The 24,079-nt window shown below is 36.1% G+C and overlaps 1 protein-coding gene across 1 annotated transcript in view; it reads left to right on the forward strand.

The window, feature by feature from the left end:
- The window catches only part of SLC16A7 (solute carrier family 16 member 7), an 81,250-nt gene that overhangs the window by 55,021 nt on the left and 2,150 nt on the right, over positions 1–24,079 (forward strand). The window contains exons 3-4 of the mRNA XM_080390781.1: positions 20,266–20,409; positions 21,985–22,797. Of these exons, the coding sequence (XP_080246907.1) occupies positions 20,266–20,409; positions 21,985–22,797 (957 nt within the window). The remainder of the gene's footprint in view (positions 1–20,265; positions 20,410–21,984; positions 22,798–24,079) is intronic.

Genomic DNA, 24,079 nt, shown 5'->3' on the forward strand with positions numbered 1-24,079 from the left:
GTCTGATATAAACACTCTTTGAAGCCATAGCTTCTCTAGAACCACTTCCTAAAAAATAGGCCATTTAGACAATCACTGGCAGAATATGAAATAGCAATCAGGAAAAACATTTCTGAAGGAAATCAGTCCATTGTTTTTGCTGTCTGAAGGTTTGATTCCTTAGCATTTGATGTGCTGTAATGTGAAATACACATTCAGACCATGAGTACAAGGTGTATCGTTTACTATGAATTGTCATACGTACGTCTGTGATGAACGCTCTGTTCATCATACCACTAATTAAGGTAACCTGAAAACATCTAAGATCTGTCATCCTCATTAGTGTTTAGCATTCAACCTATTAATCATCACAGTGGGGTCAGTGAATAAGTTTAGAGTCTGTGCAGACACTTTTTGCTTTGGACGCTGCAGCCTCTTGCAGTAATTAGCTGGCATCTGTGTTTCAGTAACAAGGTATTAACTTACCTTTCAGTGGCTGAGAAAAAAAAAAAAAAAAGAAACTAATAAAAGGCATCCAGTAAGAAGCTAAAAGAATGTTAATTATGTTTATCAATTACTTCATACTTAGAATAAATGGCATTAAATTATAGCAGACCATCTGGCAATCCATATGGTCTCCTGCAGTCCTAGTTAATTCCAGCAAATAGGTCAAGCACAGCATTCACCCTGTTAGGAAAGCACTGAGCAGAGGTGACAAATCTGATAAATCAAATCAATATGAAACACTTTTCCCCTCTCAATCTGTTGTAATATGCACTTTCATAGTGGTTTTTTGTGGTTTTGTTTATTTTCTTATGCTTTCTCCCCCCCCCCCCCCCCCCCCCCCAACCCCCATCTCCTGGATGTTCATTAGAGTTTACTAAAAAGCCATCCCAAAAAGCAAGATGCTGTGGTGTGACCCAGGTTACCAGTATTGCACAGGCTCTACTGTTCAGCCCATGCCTAAAGAAGGCATTCTCTGGAGAGGAGCAATAGTTCTGTCTCCATGGCAACTCCTTTTTCTACCTCTCTAGAGCAGAGACTGTTTAATGGTATTAAATTAAGGGTGATGGTTTTGTGATGGACTCCCACACTCAGGGGACTGTGACTTGAGACCACCAAACTTTTGTTACTGTAGGACAGAAGCTCGGACAAAATGGAATTAGTTGAGTTATCCTGACAGGACAATCTGTGTTTCTAGATGTGTATGAACACATATGCCTATGCATATAAAATGTGCTTACATGTATGTATTCTTTTATACATAAACTATATCTGTATTCATATACTTATAGAGCCATATTTATGCTCTAACATACACAAGCATTAAGGAATTCAAGAAAAAGATCAAATAGATTTGACCTCAAGTTCTCTCAGTTCATTCTTCTCTTTTTCAGAACTTCAGCTCTCGCTTTGCTGAGTGTTAGCAGCCAAAGGTGATTAGAGAGCTTCTTATCAGAGCTCGATCTGTTTCCAGTAAAAATGTTTTCATTACTTTCAGTGTAGGTTTGATAGAAGCCTTAGTGGCAGCTATGAAAGCCATGTGACAGGTCTGGTGATTTCAGACACAACTGACCTTGAGTTTTAGATTTCCTCAGGGAAAAAACAGTTGGTTTACTCACTTGTCTTTAACTCATTTTTCCAAGGACAATTTCAGTTTGGATGTTTTGGGTTTTTTGTTTTGTTTGTTTATTTGTTTTTCCAAAACAATTTTTTGGGTGTAACATTGGTTTATAGAGATTAGCTTGAGAGCTGACAAATCCTTCAAGCCATACCCAGCTGCGAAATGTATGCTAGTCTTACTGAAATTCAAAAAAGAAGAGTTAATTTAAATTCTAGATAATATTTCTAAGTAAATAATTTAAAAAGCGCCTTTGGACCCTTTTTGAACAAAGATGCTATATGAGTGTAAGCAGTGGACATTACTATTTTTTGAAACACACTTATAATTTAAAAATGTGGAATTTAATAGCTTCCTCTCTTTTATTCTGTATTTCTTAAGTTACTCAAGTTTGAGGTTAAGCGTTTCCAAACAGTAGGGAAAAATCCCTGAAAGGATTTTTCATGTGACAACACAAAAGTAACCTATAGACAAGTTCTCATTTTGACTTTGTCAAATATTAATTTGAAAAATAATGTATCATATGGTATGTTCAAAATATTTGTGATTTTATCTCAGTGGGTGTTTTGGTGATATTGCTGTGAAGATGAAATGGCATGCACAGTGGAGATGACAGTTGCGAAATCCATGTAACACAAACAACAGATGGTTATGGATTTTTACTTTTGGACAGGACCTGGGCTCCTACGCTTTTTTTTCCTCCCTGGTAACATTTTCTTATTTTGTTTTTACAAATATACTGGCACAAGGAATTCAGTGGCCATGGATAAGGAGATTAAGAAGCTTTCTTAAATTGACCTGTGTCCTTTGTTGTCAAGGGCAAGCATTTTTCTCCATCAAAATATGCAAAGTGTTGAATTTTAATCACTTCATTTAGAGTGTCTTTGAAAGCAGAACTTACCAGCTTTCTGAATGCCTCATGGGCATGAGGAAATGCTTCACATTTAGCCTAAAATATATGTAAAACATCTATGTCAAGTTAATTTGAGACTTGCAGATAAAGGAAGTCATAATGAGGTGACACAAGAACAGAGCGTTTTGAATCTTACTAGCAAATGGAGATCAGTACAAAAAAAAGGTATCAAGAGTAACAAAAGTATTATACATTTACGTAGTTTTAAAGAAAGAAGTCCTAAATGCTAAGAAAGCCTGATAAGGCCTCTGAAGTGTAATACTGCCACTTCTTATGTTTCTGGGAAGGCTTTTAGTTCTAGTAAAGTTGTACCTTTTAGGGTGGTGTTCTGCAGTAGCAATGGCTAGTTAGAACAGAGGCCTTCCCTAATTTTCAGAAAACACTCTTTATAATGGTCATGGGAAGAAAGATGACAAAACCCAGATCTGTTGTGGGTGGTTTTATACATTTTTTTCAAACTGGTTTGTTGTCCTATCTTCAGGAGAAAGTTGACTTTTTAACTCTGCAAGTTGTTATACCTGGCTGAGTGGCTAAGATCTAATTGTTAAATATTCAGTGATTTTTGGGGATCCAATTTTGTCAAGTTTTCATGAAACATAGTTTTTACTGGGATCTGTTAAGCCACGCTCAGGAAGCCATTCTCAAAGTTAAAGACATGCTGCCACCAAAAGAAATAAGGCTTTTTTGTCTTTTGTTGTACGCTTATGTTAATTTTGAATAACTGTCCGAAAGACATTGTGCGTCAAAGAATTTCCAGTGTGCTTCTACCAAGCTCTTTCAGTATCCAAACTGTAGGTTATTAGTAATAATTTGATGCATATCATAGAAATATTTGTGGTCACTTAAATCTAATTAACTCAAGCCCTTTACTAAAATAGTTCTCATTTACATACAAGTAGGCAATGTGGATTACATAATGAATGTTAGTTAAGCACTCTTCCTATTTAAGGCTTTGTGTTTGTCTTGATCTTCATTTGTCTTTATAGACAGGGATTTCTATAAGCCAAGTAATCAATATTGACAGCTCTTTTATCTGCAAAGAAGATTCTTTTTTCTTTCCTGCTTAGTTTCAAGTTATGGGTCAAAGTCAAACAATAATAAATAACATGCATCATAAAATACATTTTCTAACCACTAAAACTTTGGGTTTGTTTAAGAAAGATATCAAGGGACAAACTCAGGCCTTTGATATGTTCATTGAGCTTGTAAAGCTTTGACGAAAGAATGCTTATTTTGTGTGTACTAATAATGTTGGAATAGTTCCCATATAGTTTTTCATATCACTGGATCATACAATGGTTGTATTTGTGATGTGTGTCGGGTAATTCAAAGGTAATAAAACAATGGTCTAACACAACTGGGAATCATGAGATATTTAAGCAGATACCAGAGAAGTACTGTGGGGAAGGAAAAGTCTGTGTATACCATTGTAGTCACACCAGCACTTCAAATGAAATAATAAACCCAGCACTTTACAAAGAACTTATTATAGAATTTTACTGGTCCATTGTTTTGGAATGTCTAAGAACTATTCCCTTGTTTATTTTGAAGGGTATATTCAAGGGAAACAGAGTTGTACTGATATGTTTAGAAAATATTCTAATCCAGTATCAAATCTCAACAGCTGAGACTTTTACTGATTCATAAAGATACGTAGATCTGTACTCATTAACAGAGGTAAGTGGACCAGGGACTTAGTGACAGATTTATGCTGATGCCAGGGGAGCTGCAGAAATCAAAGAATGAGGTGGTTTTAAATTATCTTTTATGATTACTTTAAACACCCTTTTAATTGATTAACTAGATTCGAAGATTTTTGCAGATATCACATATGACACAGGTACATAAACATATATACCGTATGAAGAGTTTTTGATCAGTCAGAGCCTTTTTAATCTTAACAGTGATATTCTATGAAGTTTACATATGTCAAAAAGCACAAACAACTGCAGCTTTAGAAGGTAATACACTTTTCATTGGTGCATACAAACAAAAGAGAAGCTTACTTTTCTTTTCCAAAATTTTGGCAGGATTTTTTTAATTGTCAAGAAATAGTTAAGCATTTTCACTGCAGTTTTACCTGACTTTTGTTCAGGTGAATATGTACTAGACAGTCAAATGAAAGAATGGGATTAAAATAGGAGACTGTGATGGTGACATAAGACGTTGATTTCCTCATCTAGTTCAAACACATCTTACAACCCTTAGCCACTGATGACTGGAACATGTCCCTTTTGGTTTTCTATGTGTACTGCTTTGAAACACTTATCATTAAGTGCTTTGACTTTTAGTAAACTTTGAAGGAAGCAGTGCTACCCTTACAGCCTTTTAACAATAGTAACTGGAGATTATATGGACAAGACTCATGTGTTTAATCTTCGTCAGCATAGGCACCTACATCTGATGCAGTTGCCTAGACATCTTCTGTTGTCTGTCACTAAAAACAGGAATTTCTGATTCATCCTTTCCTAACACACCAAATGAATCTTGTTTTAAAGTTCAGTGTCTTTTTTGAGTGCTGAAGTAATATAGAGGAAGAGTTCAGATGTCCATTTTGCACAGATCTGTGAGCGCCGCCACCCCACCCCCCCCAATTGTTGCCCTATACTAATACATTATATTTTGCTCCCTAGAGACCTTAAAATCTAACATTCCTGTTAGAGATATGCACCCATGATTAGTGGTTTGAACTTGTTCTGGTTAAGGTTTGGTTTTCTTCTTTAATCTTCCTCTCATATGTTGTATGGGTTGTAGTTCTCTCACATTTCAGTGACGCTAACTCAGTTGTACTAGTTGTGATACTATTAAAAGTAACTGGCAATTTTGAAATTACTTATTAGCTTGTAAATCTTCTCTAATCTTGTATTGACTTTCTTCATACCAGTAATTCCCTCTCTTCCATCACCAGCTAAGAAAAAAACACAACTGAGAGAATAGCTGGTTCGTCTAATAATTGACCGTTTACATTCTTTTGTAGCTGATTATAAGCTGAAAAAAAAACTATGGATCTGTTACAATTACTTCTGTTCTGTGAATGATTTGAAAGTTGAATCCACTTCAGCATCTTTGTAACAAGGTCCCCAAACACTTCCCTGTCAGTATCAGCTGGTGGTACCGATTTTGACACGGTACAAACCTTATTCATGCTGCTCTCCTATGGAGGGCTCCTTTGCTTTTCCAGGAACAGAACTTACTTGTCTGATTTTTTTTTCTTCTATTACAAGAATGAGCTGCTCTGTCCCACCCATGCCGCTTCCAGATTTGCATATGTGTCCTAGCTTTTACCTTCTTATTGCTTTCTACATTGTAGAATGTAAGTTAAAGCCAGGACTTCCCAAGGAGTCTGCAATGGCTTTCAGGTTAGGACTGGCACAAGAGAAGGTGAGGGTGTCCTGTGTGACCTTCCCTAGAAAGGGGGTGGGTGGATGTGTGTACTCTTGTGTCCTTGGAAGTCAAATTTCACTCAGAATAGCATCAAGAGCAGCTCTGTTCTGAGTTGTTTGAATTATTGGCATATACCCAAATGGCAGAATTAATCCCTCCTTATTGTGATGTTTCTAAACTTTGAGTGTGTGTAATTACGTAGCTGAATCTGTTACTATTTGCATAAGCACAACAGTTGTAATTTCCAAAGCATCAAGTAATTAAACAAAGTGCAGGAGGTTTTACTACTGGATGTTCTACTTAAAGACTGTCTTTGCAGAACTGTTCAATCCATAAGAAACCAAGACTGTAACTGTTACCATGAACATTTTATTAAGGAACATAAGGTTTTAAAGCTGGTGAGAAGCAGCGTGATGTTACTTATGGTGAAATAAGATTTTTTTAGATAGTTAATTAGTTAGTTGGTTTACCTGGACATCTATCCAGCAAAATGCAATAATGATGATGATGATGATGATGGTGATGATAATAAAGTAAAATAGCTACATTATTGCTAAAGAACTTTAGGTCATGTACTGCATATGGTGAATCTGCAGGTCTTCTTCGAATTTATAGCCAAATGTTCTAAAGTCACAGTTTGGCTAGTGACACTGGAAAAAATAAAAGGTGACAGTAGGAAAACTTAAAACAGATCCATTGACACACATGGTGATGAATGACAGTTTTCAATGATTATATTATGCTCTTACCAGAGACATGTAAAATAACTGCGTGGCGCTCCATTACAAGTATGGGCATCATGGTGCTAATCTGCAATATGTGCTTAATTTTAAATGCCTTAGTGGTCTCATAAAGTTCAAAGTTAAAATAATTTTTTCACCTGGTTAAAGTCAGCATATAAACATGTTTATATATTTATGCAAATATGTTTACCCATAGGTGTTTGTAACATCAAGCTCTCTTGACAGTGTACCTTCAACGACTTAAGTGCTCCCAGAGGCACTCATTAAAATCTCATTTTTATTTATATCAACCTTAAAAAGACATTATTCATAAATGATTCATGTTTCTTCCCCAAAATAAAATATAAATAAAATATAGATTAGCTTTGAGGATTTACAGTATTCAAGCAAAACTGGTGGTGTTCACTTTATTAAAGCAATCATTTGATTAAACTTTTGACTTATTTATCAGTAAGCTTATTTCTGCTTCATAAATAAAAAGTAAAAATCTAGGGACACAGGACAATTTGACCTTAAGTATGATTCTCCTAACTTCAATTTCAGTTTATTGGATTCTGTAGAGTTCCAGTGCTGCAAAGTACATTGAGGGGTGAAGAATCAGGCACCATGAGTGTAAGGATTGTTCTGATTATTCATTGAAGCAACGAACTTATGTAACATAACACTTGTAGAATCATAGAATCAGAATGGTTTGGGTTGGAGGGGACCTTAAAGATCATCTAGTTCACCCTCCCTGGCATGGGCAGGGACACCTTCCACTAGACCAGGTTGCTCAAAGCCCCATCCAGCCTGGCCTTGAACACTTCCAGGGACGGGGCATCCACAGCTTCTCTGGGCAGCCTGTTCCAGTGTCTCACCACCCTCACAGTAAAGAATTTCTTCCAAACAGCTAATCTAGAGATACTCTCTTTCAGCTTAAAGACATTACCCCTTGTCCTATCACTACATGCCCTTGTAAGAAGTCCCTCTCCAGCTTTCCTGTAGGCCCCCTTTAGGTACTGGAAGGCTGCTATCAGGTCTCCCTGGAGACTTTGCTTCTCCAGGCTGAACTTTGAGGTAGTGACCTGAAATTGTATGATTGTCACATGAGAAGAGAATGTTGTCAACGTTAGAGATAATTATAGGGGGCAGATGGCCTGAATAATCATTTTTTCTTAACACATTTTTATTGTCACAGAAAGTTACAGAAAATCTAAAAAAAAAAAAAAAAAAAGTTTGACAAAGCACCTCCACAAACCCCTCTCTCCTGTGGGCTGCACTTGCAGAAGGACTACACATTGTAGAATGTCACGGGGCAATTAATGTCAGGGTGAAGTCCAATGTGTGTTATGTGACTGCATATACAATAATGAGCAACATAGTCCTGCAATTTGGCTTATATTAAAATAAAAAAATAGAGAGCTGCAATGTTTTTAAGACGATTTGGTCATGAAATGCGATGTAGTACCGAATGACCTGAAACAAGATGTTTGTGAATATTTTGAAAAGCTAAGAGGAAAAGTTAGATCATGGGAATGCCAGATATTTGTATTAGTAATTTGTTTATTCGTACAACAGAAGACGTTTGAGATATTTCAAAGTGACTTATTTGAAGACTTTTAGTTCAAATGAAAATTCTGAGGCTTGAAATTTTTATTTCAGCTTGGGAATAAAATGGATGTTTAAGCCAAAAGAATGTTTCATGCAATGCTATTTCTAATTTTATGTATCATTCCTTAAAAATCAAATAGCATGTCACAAAGATAGTACACGTGGGAGTGATTGTCTTGTCTTTCACACAACACCATAATTTGTACCTGTGCAAAGAGTGTGCAAGGTTATATAAACCATTGCCGTTGTGATTTAGAAGCTTTTCATATTTACTTACTCAAATGTAAACAATAACCTGAGTGCAAAGCACTTGACCCTCTGCTCAGGGAAACAGAGCTGAAGTGGCAGATGGGATTAAGACAAGAACAGATTTGTATCATAGAATTTCCTCTGGATCATTTCTCCCGATGTTATAAAAATTTGCATGACAAGGTGTTCAGATATACATATTGCCCAGATCAGTCAACTTTCTAACCAATTGCTTGTCAGTAAGATGTATTAAAAATTACTAAAGAAACATAGTTCCTCCTGTGGGAAGAAAATAATTCTTTCATTAGTAAACCTAAGTTATATTCTTTTCACAAGCATAAATGTTAAATCCTTGCAGAAGCAGGTATATTTCAATGGATTATTTCAATATGTTCAGGTTCAAGAATACCAGCATAACTCCTTAGATGAAAGCTGGCTCCAGGAATGCATGATGTTCAGGCAGTGTCTGTAATACAAAACATGAGAAGCCTATATTTCAATGGGCACTAATTTATTTGGAATTTATGATGCATTACAATCATTAGAAGTAAGCTGTTTGGCATTATGCAGTGAAGAATAAGGTTTCTGCCAGTGGTGGGTTGTTTTATTTCTTTACAGTAGGTAAGAAAATATGCCTGGTTCAAAAGCCATACAAATATTATCTTCAAGTACAATAAGATGGCACTAGGTCACCAAGCCACTTCATGTTGCTTTTTGCAGCAGAGCTCAGATATCCCATGATTGCATAAGCAGAGCAGATCTAGGCTTCCCCAGCCCCTCCACCCCGCCATTTTCAGAAGAACTTGTCTATGGAGATACATCCTCTGCTGCTGCAAGGGAAGGGACCGTGCAGAGAACATTATACATGCTGTTTCCTCTCTAGTCCAGGCAAAACAGAAACGCCATAAATACCTTTGCCCAGATTCCTTGTAATATATTCCTTTTCCACTGCTTAAGTCCCAGGCTTCCTCTGCTAATTTTTTATGATTCTTTCACTCCTTACTTGGTCATATTAACATATGAAATATTGTTTTCATAAAGGAAGGCATACTTCTCCCCTCATTAAAGGAAGTCATGTTTTTATTGGTAAAAGTCCATGGAAAGTGTATTTGTCGGTCCAGCCCACAAAAGAAATGGCATGTGACTATACATAGGAAATGTCTAAATATTTGAATGACCCATCAGGTAAAGCTTTTCCCGTTGTAGATGCAAATCTAGAAGTGTCAACTTGATGACAAATTCAACTCCGATGACAAAAAGTATATGAGGAGGGTATGGGAATATGCAAAAATAAACTGACATCTGTTCAGGTAATGTACAGACTAAAAAAAAATGTATCTGGCTGCTCTTTCAGTTCTGTTGGAGAGAGTGTCAGGCATGCGCATTTTGCTGTAAAAGGCTAGAGAGAAACAAGGGAAAAAGAATAAGGAGAGAAGAGATTAGAACTCATTCTTCAATTATTGATTAATCAGTAAATATTTTATTGAAGATTATTGTTTCTAAAAAGCAGTTAAATGTAGGTTGCCTGAAGTTTAAGTAACCTGGAAGATGCTGTGATCTGAACCTGTGGGACACTTTTAGAGTTCTGGACCATTTCACTAAGTTGTCTACAAAGGTTCTGCTTCCTCTGGGGTCTAATAAAGGCTGCTGATGTGGGCACAGCTGAAATAAAGAAATGCTTTGAAAGATAAATAAAACTTGTTAATATTGTTGATCAAGAGGCTAATCATTTGATAACTTCTGGCTTTTCGTCATTCTACTTTTGATTTTTTCTTCATGCTTATAGCCATTATACAGTTTGTATTGCATTTAGTCTTTTTGACCGGGAAGAGGAAATGTTTAGTGTTACATTTACATATCATTCTATAATTAAACAGATTTTCTCAGTATACATACATGTTATTTTTTTACTTGTCTGAAAACAGGAAAAGAAAACACAAATGAATTCCCCCAAAGTTTCTCACTTTTAATTGACAACTGAATGTAATCATGTCTGTTGTGTGTCCGTCATGTTGTGTGTTCCCCCACCCCCTAGCCCCACCCCCCAGTTTCTCAGTCTCCCCTTTTTCAAAATACTGGGAAAAATGCAAATTATGTACCAGGTATGATCCCATTAATATTCTACATTGTCTGCACTTACTCTGAATACCTTCGGTGCCAAAACCTAATGAGAACACTCAGTTCCCATTTTATAGATCTTTGAAACACAGATTCCCTTCCCTCTCTTATTTCCTTTTCCCTTTCCCTTCCCCTCCCTCTTCCCTTCCCCCCCTTATGTCTCTCTTCTCATCCCTCTAGTATGTTTTTAACTAAATATTATGAAAATACATTTACCTTATGCAGTTCTTCAGACATGATCTAATTTATGGGCTGTAAAGGAATTTGGGAAATTCCCACTCTTAAGCTTCTAATTATTACCATTGAAAGTCACCATATGCATTTTATTGGATATTATTAAAATACAATTATAATGGAAATAATGATAAAATAATGTTTTAGAAAGTTGTGGGGGTTTTTTATAAAGTACATTTTAAGCTTAATGATACATATGTGTTAAGTAGCAAATGCATTTGGAAATAATTTTACAATCTTATTGACAATGACCTAAATATGATGACTTCTCAGGACACTTCCAAGTTATAAATACACCCAGATTTATACTTCTCATTACATATATTCTGAATATGTAGATGAGTTTTAATGATCCACTCATGATCCATAATTCACAGTTAGTGGTTCATGGAAACATCATAGGCAGCAGATTGAGTATTTGCAGTTTGAAGTTTAATTATACAGTGCAAAATGGAGACCAGAAAGTAATATATTAAAGGAGCAACTAGGAAGAAGCATGTCTTGTGCTTTCTCTGAAATTACATATTATTGCCTGTAATAATATATAAGAAATCATTTCCAAGTTGGGTGAGATAATAGTACTCTGGAAGAAAACAAATAAACTGTAGGATGATCTGCAGGGTAAAAATGGGATGTTGTATGAGCGTTAATATGATGAGCAATTTGTAGAAGACAGAGAAATCCAAATGACAGTATTAACTGAAGTTGGCTGGATTTTTCACAATGAATTCATTATCTGAAAAATGTAATGATTTGAGTTGCAGAGAATATACCCTAAGTTCATAAAAACTACTAAGTAGCCTGTGCAAGGTCTTTCCAAAGTGTTTGCTATGTTTTTTTGCTCTCTGTGATGTCTGCTAAGCTTCCAAATAACAAAGTATTGTTCTGCTTCCATGACAATTTAGATTCATGCCAACCTATGAAGTCCTGAGGAGTAAATTGCAGTTAAATACTAAGCGTTAAAAATTCATTGTCTTTTCTTCTGCAGGAAACTTTCATTTATTCTTCCAAGTATCTTGTATTTGCCACTGAGTTTTCTAACGTTCCTGTTGATACACTACATGACAGTTACTGCTTAAGTTACAAGCTGCTTGCATCAGTTTTCTGAGAAGAAAAGAACATTTTTCTGAGAAGACTGACTGCAATGCACATATCATGTGCTGGTGCTGATGCTATTTCCAGCTGTCCCCATTACAGAGGCATGCAGGCCACTTTGTGAGAAATATGTGCCTGGTGTTAGAATGCCTCTATTTATATGCATCACTCTTACATAGGTGCTTTGATTTCATATCGTGATTAGCTTGTTCTACCTTTCTTCTTTCATTTTTCTTGCCTTTTTCCAAATTGAAAGACTAATTTTTGCAAATATCTATGCATGAGCTTCACTTTACTGAGTGATACTGAAGGTAAATATAAGGAAAGTTTTAAAAATGTTAAAATATTTTGCTGCATCTGACTTCATTTCACAATAAATGTGTCAATGTTAAATGGGGGCAATTAATTTTGAGACAACTTTATTTGTAGTGGGTGAATATGAATGTTTCTAAAAACTGGCGAGTGGTCAGCAACTCAGAATTACACTCATTTCCCATTAAATATTATGAAGTTTCATATTGCTAATTTCAAAAGAAATGTCATAAATCATCATAAAGTCTTCTGCTTTGTGATCAAGCATTTTAGCCTTTCATGAAAAAAATGCTGTAGTGGAGCATGCAAAAGATAATTAATATAAAGCTTCAATATATATCCATGTAAATAATAATCAGCATGACTTCTCCTTGATTAAAAACTGGGCAATTTTCCAACTTTGAAAAGTGCATAGATATAGAGTAATTTGCTAGCTTGAAGATGTTTTCTAAATTACATGGTCCCTAACTCCATATACATTTGCACCCTGACAAACAAGTAAAAAACCTGTAAGCCAAACAACAGCTTTAATTAAAATAGGCAATGCCCTTGGTTCATGTCTCTGATGAATCACTGGGGGGAAAAAAACCCCAAACCCACAAACAACAAAATACCAAAACAGATCAAGGATCTTTAATTTCTACACAAAAGCAATGTATTTAGTGCAAGCACCAGTGCCACTGATCACTTACCGTGTTTCTTCTGAACATTTCAGGAAAAAGGCAGCCATAGTTGCACCAGGCATACATGTTCCTGACCTGAGCACATCAGTCCAAAATTATCAGATGCAACTTTTTTGGAGGGGGAGCCATGAACAAGCAATCAGTGTGCTGAGACACTCTACCATCAGCCAGAGCCCTATGAATTACCCCACAGGACTGCCGTATTTTTTAAAAGTCCTAAGGAATATCTGAAGGTCCAGTTAATCCAAATAACAGATAAAAAAACAAAAGATAGATACTTAATAGAATTCAAGGATCCTTCAGGACACAAGTGAGAATGTGTAAATTCAGGATAATGGTGCTGAGGAAATGTAGTTAGAGGAGAGGAAGTGGTGAGCAAAGTGTGACGGATGGTTGAACACCTGACTGCTTACCCCCCAGCATGCTGGGCTTTCAGCTGCTGAGCTACCTTAATGCATAGGTTGGTGACACTGACTCAGTGTTAGCCATTTCTTATTGGTGATATTTATTGCAAGAGTATTTTTTTCTCTTTGCTTTCTGTCAAGGTTACTGTATTATCTAGATTTATGGAATCAGTGCAGCCAGTTGTAGATATTATATGAAATGGAAAAATAAATACTGCCAAATGCATAGAGGAACTACAAATAAAGCTTTCCAGTGATTGTTGAACTATGTTAACTTCATTGCTGTTACACAAACGCATAGGATATGTCAGAAACACAGGTTACCATTCCCAGAAATGTGGTATAGAATCTACAATACAAAATAACACAAAAAATCTACAACAAAAAATAACACACAAACAGTTGCATGACATTTTAGTATTTTCAAATTCATTGATACCTTTTTATATTTTTTTCTCTCTGTCATCTCTAAATTCTACCCAAGAGTAAAAGTATTTAGCGAAAGGTTTTTGAACTAGAGATAAGACTGTCACAAAAATACTCAGTTATTTTTAGTTCTGCTTGAGAAAAGCAGCACATTTTTGAAGTGTTTTCCAACTTAATTAACAGGTTTTAAACATGATTAATTTTGAGTTGCTTTTCCTCTGTAAGCCAGAGATGACATTCCGATAGTAGTAGTAAGTACTTGCTTAAAGCATTTGTGGTTGAAGGAGTTGTTTTAAAGTGAAAGATAAGGCTCTGCTTTAGAAAAAATAGGGGATTCTTTGCCAAACAAAGCAAGTCAGCTCCTGCAAGCAGATCTTATATTTTGGGGGGAAAGAAAAAGAAAAAAAAAAAACAGCAAAAGAAAAAACCACCTCTGACTGATATTAGCAAGTAGGTTATCCTGGTGATAGTTCTTGCAGCTCCTCGGGTTTTTCCAGCTTTGTAGGAAACAGAAATAAAAAATAAAGCTGGACTAGAAAGATAGCTGTATTGACTCTGCAGAGCAGATGGCTGCAAATGTTATTGTGTTTCAATCACTTGACTTGACAGTATGCAATCTCCAATATTGCATTAGTGCAACTTGAAATATTATTGCGTTTATTTTCAACTTCTTTCAGCCATTCACTTTATTTAAATAAATGTCATATTGTTCAAACTGAGTCATTTCAGGTTGCTTTGGATCAATGACACTATGAACACTGTATGGCATTGTCAATATATGTTTAAGGAATTATCTTTATATTAGGAAGGTTCATCTCTAGTTCCATACTAAAAATAATGCAGGTAGCAAAGTAAAAAGCATAAATACATTGGCTGTATGTGAAACAAGTTACAGATGTGAATGATCTTTGATTACATCACTGTATTATAGCAGTGAGAAATCACACCAGAATGAATAAATTAAATACTGAAACCTAGATTACATACTTTGCAAAGACACTTTCATTCCTCCAGTGAATACAAATATAGAATAGACCCAAAGATAACTTTATTTTGGACATAAAAGACAATTACGGCAGCTTGATACTGCTACAGACCAATCCCTAGTATTGTAACCATTCTAACTAGTTATTATACATTTAAGTTGCTGAACATTTTTTCATCCCTCACAGAAAGTGGTGTCTATTTATGGGAGGACTCTAAAGTAATTTTTTTTTTTTTTTGTTCAATTTGGTAAGAAAAAAACTGATGGAAAAGAGAAAAGGCAGCAAGAATTCTAGTGTCCTAGATTCTTTTCCCCTTTTAAATTAATGGAGTGTACCTAATACATTAGGTCTTATAAATGTTATTCTACTTGAGAGATGAGCAAGATGTACATTTTATACCAAACAAATCTTCCTTTATTCTATTTCATGGCCTTAAAACTAATCTGCCTGTACTATTACCTCAAGGTATTATGAAGGGGAAATACTGTTATCTGGTTTGCATCCTTTGAGCTTTTAAGAGATACCAGATATGAAGAGTCAGATCATTTTTTTGAAGTTTATGTTTTCTTTAGGGCTGAAAAAAGCAAATAAATGGACAGATATGTGTATATGAGTGTGTGTGTATCTCTGAGAATGTAACTATAAGAGAAAGAATATTAAATTTAGAGTATATAGTTTGAGTCCTCTATTCATTTCCACAAAAATAACAAGCAGTGTATTTCTTTAAAAAGAAACTTTAGTGTTCAAGTTATGTTTAAACCATATTAGCAAAATAAACATTTTTTAAGGGGAAAAAAGGTGATTATTTCTTCAAACATCTGCCTTTTGAATCTACTTATTGTTCACTAATGTAGTCTTTTTTATTGCTTTTCATTTACAACAGTATGCCTTAGCAGAAGATGAGGATTTAAATGGTGATAGAAAAGATAAACTTGAAAGCGAGAGGAAAATATGGTTTATTGCTACTTTTCTTATTACAAGAAGTAATCTATCTCATGTGTATACAATACGTTTCTTCTGAGAAATCCTGGTATTCACTGAACACCAGAAAAAGCACCTTTGTCCTCACATTTTACGCAATACAGATGTGCAAGTGAATGTTCTGCTGAGCGGTCAAAACAGAACGTAGACATCACATTATTATAGGTTTTGTATAAAACATCATAAACAGCTCCCAGATGCATGAGCCAGTGTCTGCTTACATAGCTGAAATTACTTTTGCCATCTTTCCCTTGACATATGACAAACAATGTGAAAAGCTGCTATTTTTTGTGTTCTTCTAAGTCATTTGTGTCCTGCTGCACAGGCCTTCCTGAAACTGTTCTTCAGTGGCATCAGTTACAGTTGCTGCCTTATTCCTTCTCACATTCTGGTCATTTGCCTCAAACAGAAAGATATAAAACAAAAATACAGCCAGGAGACTGTTAGCATATTACGATAATGGTCTTAAATTTGGTTTAGGGAGTGTATAGTCTTATGTGGCTGATGGTTTGTAGGTGCTAAGGGAGAGATCAGATTAAATATTCTTGTGGGCTTCCTGACTTAACATCTGTTATGTAGTTACTTCAGGCTTCGTGAAAGTAGACTCAGAGATCCAGCAGTCCTTTAGTGCATTAATGTGCATTAATGTATAATGTGATTTTGGTAGTGTTACAGTGCTAAAACAGCATAATCTTCCTTCTGCTAAAAAGAAAAAAACTGCAAGAAATATAGATACATGCTGGCATGTGAGCATTGCTTAAATAATTGTGGAAGCTGTTAGATGTGAAATGAAATTTGTGTATGGCTATAAAATGTATGATGATAGACAAACAGCTGGGATTTATGTAGATTCATATACTTCAAGGTATGAATATGCATTATTTCATGAGACTCCAAAACCAGGTGTATATGCAGATGTCACAAGAAAATGTTTAAATTACTCATTAGATTGGAAGGGTTCCTGGGTAACTTAGGGAGTAAGCTTAAACTAACTTTATGGCTTATAGAACAATTAGTATTTCCCACATGCACAAATTTTAAATCAAAATACTGGAATGTACTAAAAGAAAACCCAAAATTAAATGGAGATGTGATGGAAAATGCACATCATTAATTTGAGAAAAACGTCTCAAAGAGACTATTAGGTTTAAAGGAATTTTAAGTTTATAATCCATTCCAGCTTTAGGTCATTTGAAAGTACAGAGCTTAGACCCATCAGACAGTTTTGTCTTTCCTCTGGTGTCTTCATCCACTGCCTACCTAAATTAATACATCCATATTTGACCTCAACTAACAGGTCTTGTAGGTGGAGCTAACATTACCTGCTTTGATCTGAAAAGCTGTAATTTACAGTCCTGGCCTAAGCACCACAGTTAAGATCTGCAAAGATGCTGTTTTCTTATTCCTGATAAGGAACTCTCTGCAAAATTATTTCCCTCAAAGGAGAGGGAAACCTGCCATTTCTGGACAACCTCTAAAAAAGGCAACCAACCAAACACTGAAAACAAACATCTCCCCGAAATCCCTAAACAAACAAGTATCTGGCTCATTTTTCTGTCCTACAGAAGGAAGGAAGGATTGACGGAAAAGTATTAAAGAATATTAATATTATAGTCAGTACTCTTAGGGGTGAATGTTACAGCGGAGCTCATCTTTGTCCTTGACTGTCGTTGCAAAACATTGTCAGTGCTGTGCAATGCTGTCTTTTTGATCCATAATTTTATTTACAATGCTAACAATATAGCGATACTGCACAACAATATTTTTTAATGCCATTCCTCAATTTCCAGCACTTGATAGCCTGCTATGTGTGGATTTACCTCATCTTTTTCATTTAGTTTCACACCTATCCTTCTGGCCTTTCAAGCTGTCTTTGTTTAATGAGAAAAGAAACAGATTGCTAACAGGTCTGTCCACATCATAACTGAAGCATTTATGTAAGGGTAAAACTCAAGTTGCCTGTAGTGAATAAATCTGTAAATAATATGGTCAAATATTTCCCTGCTACGATGCCTCTTTGCCGCATTTTTTCTAAGGATCAGCGAAGGAACATTTTAAGTATGACTACAGCAAGGCAACAGTTATTACAGCGGTAACTTGCAGGTAGGTCAGAATGATAAGAAATACTAAACAAATTTTTCATTTACAGTTTTGTAAATACATCCCTCTCATCATGGGAAGAAGAACTTGCAATAATTTTAGGAATCTGTATTTTTTTATCTTTGATGTAAAATACTGTTTTGTGTTTAGCCATTACAACTTCTTTTTTTTTTCCAGAAAATTGCCTTGGTTTTATTTATTTTCAAAAATAAAAATATTACTTGATATTAGGATGAAACTTTTTGCTTGAGTTAAGCAAAAAAAGTTCCAGTAAAAAGGTGTGTTTTTTTTTTTTTAACTAGAGAAAATATTTGTATTGTTCCTGTATTTCAAAAGGGCTTTCTTTTTAACTGAAACATGAGCCAAATACTGATTGTCCAAACATAGCTCTATAAATAGCAAAATCATGATTTAAGTTATTCTTCAGCATAGTTATGAGAGCACAAGTTTATTAAGACAGGAGGAGTAAGCATGATATATTTGCAAAGTGCTTGGAGTGCAATTTGTTCGTTCTTCATGTTTCACTGCTTTCTCCGTATGGTCTCAAAGGAGAAAGCCCACCTTGTCACAGTTCTGCTCAGTGGTCCCCCCAGATGGAAGTTAAGAAGTGTTAGTTATCTCATAATATAGGCTGTCAGTGAAATGTTTTAGTGCTTCATATGTGATTTAAAGTCTGTTAATAAATCTCTGGGCTGTTGTATATTTGGTGGGCCATTCCATGCTATGGGTGTTTAAGTGTGTTGGGTTTAATATATGGTTATGCTTAAGCTGCAGTTCAGTGAGCAGCAGAGCCTGATGTCCTATGCTTATGTCCGTAAGATGAGACCTAATGCCTTCAGCCTGAGCATCCTTTACCTTCTCAGTAAAATAGCCACCCTGTTTATCTTCTATGCCCCCACCTACCTGGAATGGTACAGCTGCCTGGGCAAGAAGATAGATTGCTTTTAGTGGTGACAAGCTGGGTGTACTGGCCAGTGTTTGTGCTGCCTGGACAGGGAGCCTGAAGGAGCTTCCCTAGACTCCTTGGGACCCAAGCTGTTTAATCAGTGCACAAACCATAAGATCTAAACATCACTCAAATCTTTGCTTTTCAGTCAAGTTAACTTCAAACTGACCTCTGGATTCATGAGCCATTAGAAAAAGACAGGTAGGCAGAGGGCAACACTATTGCAGAAGCTTATTTCTGCCAGCTAAAAACTGATCGTTTGGCATATGCTTAAGACTTTTGATATGTAAGTAGCAAATTACATTTACATTACAAACATAATAATACTTTAATACATTTAAGGTGATTCAAAAAGTGGGGTCTAAAATAACACTGTACCTATGAAAACACACTTTTAAATTTGGTTGAATTTGGCTTTTTCACATTATGGGATTTCTTGGATTTATTCCTTTAGAAATTTATAAAAATTAAAGACTTTAAACTGTTACCAGTACAGTGAATGATTTGCAGTGCAATCAGATACAGAGCTTGGCGTTCCACTTTATGCCAGGTGCCTGCTTTACCTTGAGTTTGAATTTTTTTGCTTTTTATTATAATTGTTTAGTGGGTTTTGTTTTTTGGCTTTTTGGGGTTTTTTTAATTGGATAAGTTTAGTTATTGCAAAAGCAAGACTATTTGTAATGGTCTGGGCCAAATATAGTGCAGTCAGATGGTATGCAGGTTTACCTAAAGAGCTTTGACAACCTCTTAATCTTGATATGTAGCATCACCGTCTATTCTAGTCATGGTCATTTAAAAAAACATATAATGCATGTCATGCTAAATTGCACACTAGCTGTTTGTTTAGTATGGCTGTAATTACACCATAAACTGAATTGCAGTTGAAACTGAAAAATGGACCTGTAGCAATATTTTCAAAGTTTATAGGTCTTTATGCTAAACCACATCTTAGGTTTTCCCAGACAACCTATAGTCATCTTACTGCCCATTAACGCTCCTTTCTGGATGAGGTAAGGGAAAACGAGCCTCAGGGGCCAGAGATTTACATTCTGATTTGATGATACTTTAAAGCCTATGTGTAGTTTTAAGTAGCGGTCCAGTACATGCTACAGTATTAAGGTCAGTTATTAGTTTGCTTGCCTGGAGATTTCTCCTGCTCTGTGAAGTGTTTTGTTATCTGCCTCATACTTTAAATTCTTCAGTCCTTGCACTTTCAAAACTTCCATTGACCGATCTCGGTATTGATTGCTTGTGAACTGTAACAATCGCTCTTGCTTGTCTGATGTCTTTAATCTTTGTATCCAGTTCCATGTCATGGAGGCAATATATCTACATCCAGGCTCGTGTATCTGCAGACTCACAGGGGATGTTTGTGAGACAAATCGCTGTAGAAACAGCTAAACGTTTTCCAAGATGGAGGAGGAAAGCATTCCAACATATCATAAATACGAAACATGTATGATGGAGTTACCTGTTAATGTATTTTCTTTTTTACCAACAGGTCCCATAAGCAGCATTTTGGTGAACAAATATGGTAGCCGGCCTGTGATGATAGCAGGTGGTATCTTGTGTTCATTTGGAATGATTGCTTCCTCTTTCTGCAATAGCGTCCTGGAACTTTATCTATGTATTGGTGTCGTTGGAGGTAAGAGTCCTGGTCAAAAGGTATTAATATATTATATTACATTATATTATTTCTAATACTGTTCTACCATTGAGCCTTACTGGTCAAGAACCCACTGTGCAAGGCACTGTACAAATACAAGCCAAGAAGGTAGCAAGATCAGTTCATTTCAGCTATCTGAACTATCAAATCGTTTAAATTAGCTGGTATGATGTTAAATTATTTCATAGGGTATTTCAGGAACAACCGATAATTTTATTCAATAAATGCTGTATGTATGTATTGTTCCACACAGCACTGTAATTATGGTATAAAAATTGATTGGCTCATGACAGCACCTATTACAGTCATTTTGTAGATGTAGAATGTAGAAATTCACATTCCTTCTTTCAGCTTTCAATCGTCGCACATCAAACAGAGTGGCAGAGGCTAGCAGAAATCTAGTGAAAACATGAAAGCTAGTGCCAGCTTTCTGTAGGTTCGTACATACATTTACTTTCAGTTCAATGGGTTTCTGTTTGAAATCCCCAGGGCCAATCCCCAAATAAAATTATTCATAATCATCCATCAGAGGCCTGGATATTGCCTCAGGCAATGAACTAATGTGATCATTAAGCCAGTAAATGAAATAGCCTTCTTCTATCAAAAGTTGTGGGTTTGGTTTTTTTTTTAAACTACATCCTCAGAATAAGGAAGGCAAGTGAGGTGAAATATTGGCAGGTAGTAAATGAATAAGGTAATACTTGTTCTTATATTCAAGCTTATCTTTCTTTATGTTGGGACTAAAGGACTCTGTCTTCGTTCAGTGATTATTTCTTAATGCTCTTATTTTTCACATCCTAAACCTGGGGTCTACTGAAAGAGTAAAGTCACAGTCCAGGAATGAGCCTATCTTGTCCCCTGTGCCATCCAGCAGATGTGTAGCTATGCAGACTTTATTGCCTAGATGTCCTAATACAGAGAGAAGGCCTAGAGGTTCAGCTTATACACTCGGCTGATGTGGATTGGTGCTCTGCTCCCATGCATGTCCTCTACAACTCTTCCACCTTTAGCAGTGACTTCCATACTTGTGGAAGTGTAGCTGAATGTGTCGCAAAACAGTTAGCCATTTTAAGCTCCACATTTGTACACAAGTTTGATCTTAAATAGACCTGGAAGTAAGAAACGAGGACATTTATTCATTTAAATACACCCTGCATTCATTGTAGCTGAAGTGACATTATGTTACTTTTGTGAAATGAGCCAAGAGAGAATTGCATTATAGCTTAGTAAATTTAAAAGTGGTGAGTCAAGGCAGTGACACCATCATTCCTCTGTGATTCCCCTGTCACTATCACTGCTGAAATACAGTAAGGAGTTTTGGCTTTTATTGCAGTGCTATAGGGGAAATGGCAGAATGCCACCACGACACAATCTTGGCATGAACACGCATAGGCAGCAATGAAACTGTCTTTCATTCTCTGATGCTGGTTGGTTTCTGTCTTTATTGGGAATCACTGGAATAGACACTGGTCATTTAAAAATAACTTGAAAGTGGTGTGATGTGTTTTTTCAGTGCATGACCTGCAATAATACTGTCTTTTATGTGTTTTTTAGGTCTGGGTTTAGCATTCAATTTACAACCTGCCTTGACCATGATTGGCAAGTACTTCTATAAGAAGCGTCCCATTGCTAACGGACTGGCCATGGCTGGAAGTCCAGTGTTTCTGAGCACATTGGCACCTCTCAACCAATTCCTCTTTAATGTGTTTGGCTGGAAAGGAAGCTTTCTCATTCTGGGAGGACTTCTTTTGAACTGTTGTGTGGCTGGGTCACTTATGAGACCTGTTGGACCGAAAACAGTCCTGCCTATAAAAAAAGATGTTGAAAAAGGCACAGGAGATTCTCCCTTGCACAAAAACAACAAGAAGTCTTTTTGGCAAACCATGAATAAATACCTAGATCTTTCCCTCTTCAAACACAGAGGGTTTCTGATTTATTTGTCTGGGAATGTCATTATGTTTATCGGTTTCTTTGCTCCAATAGTATTCTTGGCTCCTTATGCCAAGCACAAGGGAATTGATGAATATTCTGCTGCATTTTTGCTGTCTATCTTAGCTTTTGTAGACATGTTTGCTAGGCCTTCAATGGGACTCGTAGCAAACTCCAAGTTTATCCGGCCAAAGATTCAGTACTTTTTCAGTTTCGCTGTCTTGTATAATGGCGTTTGTCATATTTTGTGCCCTCTGGCAACAAATTACACTGGCTTGGTGATATATGCTGTATTTTTTGGGTTTGCATTTGGAATGGTTAGCAGCGTTCTTTTTGAGACATTGATGGACCTCGTTGGGGCTGCCAGATTTTCCAGTGCAGTTGGACTTGTCACCATCGTGGAATGTTGCCCTGTGCTCATAGGTCCTCCTCTAGGAGGTAAGAACCTCTTTTATACTGTTTTTTTCAGGCATTACAGCATAATCTTGCAATTTAGCATTGCATTAATATAAACATTGTTCTTAATGTTATTTAATGTTTTCACTGTGACTAGGGACATACTGTAGCAGTAGTGTACCACATCTGTTATCTTTTGGCTTTACAGCTGCAGATCCACATGAAAATCTAAAGGCATATATTGCATGCATGTGCAATAGATAGATTAAGAGTGTATCTCTACTGGCACATAAATCCAGGTGATAAATACATGTTTTCCTGATAGCACATAGTGCTAACTTTTCAACCTTGATTTACATGTATTCAGTTCCAATTTGCTCATTGCCAACATAGTTGTTACTCTCTTGAATTGATTGAATCCACTAGTAGTTTTGTGGAGATCTTACAGATCTTCTAACTAGATTTCTCTAAACTAGTGGCAGCTAGAGGAGCACACACTTAAGTTTAAAATAGCAACTTTAGTTTGTATAAACAGAGAGGATTTGCATTTCTAGAAAAAAGAAGCTAGCCGGGAGGTACTAGAAAGGACAGGGACATGCTCAGCAGCCTAGGCAGAGTGCACGCATGGTGGGATACCAGCATGGTGCTGTGGAGTGTTGTCCCCTGGCATAATTTCACACCACTGCCCTGCTCTCCGCCAGTCCTTTAGCCTGTTTCTATAGCCAACAGATAATGTGTAAGGCAATTCAAGAGTGAACTGGCTGAAAGATGATAATGTTACCAACTTTATTCTTTTGAGTGTAAGGGGAGCTTAAAGGGAGCCTATGTGTATACCTTAGACTATATTCATAACTTTTGGGCTTCTAGCACCAAAAATTTTGAAGAGTCTTATCTAAAGTGTTTTCTGTTTACTAGAATTTAGTCACTATTTAGTAATGTTATATTAAGTTTTGTGGTTTTAAGGTTTCTGATGATATAAGAAACTAAAGAAATAGATGGTCAAAAATTATTGAAAAGTACTGGTTAAGAGAGTGTGTGTGTGTGTGTTGCAGTGTAAGCCCAACTTGTGAACATATACTATACCCACGGGATAAACAGTGCCACAGAAGTCAGCAAGATTATGTGTGTCTAAAAAACATTTATACATATCAAAGTATTTTGAGGATTATTGTCAGTATTTCTATAAACAGCATTGTTGCGTGAAATTTTGAATATGGCTAAACAATTCCACTCACTTAAGTATAATAATATTTGTTAAAGTAAATTTTTAATAGTCCTCAAGATAGTCAGTGTTTCTCTCACCTTTTAACGTAAAAATTCCTTT

This window comes from Falco punctatus (genome assembly GCF_963210335.1).
Source record: "Falco punctatus genome assembly, chromosome: 6".
Classification (NCBI taxonomy): Eukaryota; Metazoa; Chordata; class Aves; order Falconiformes; family Falconidae; genus Falco; species Falco punctatus.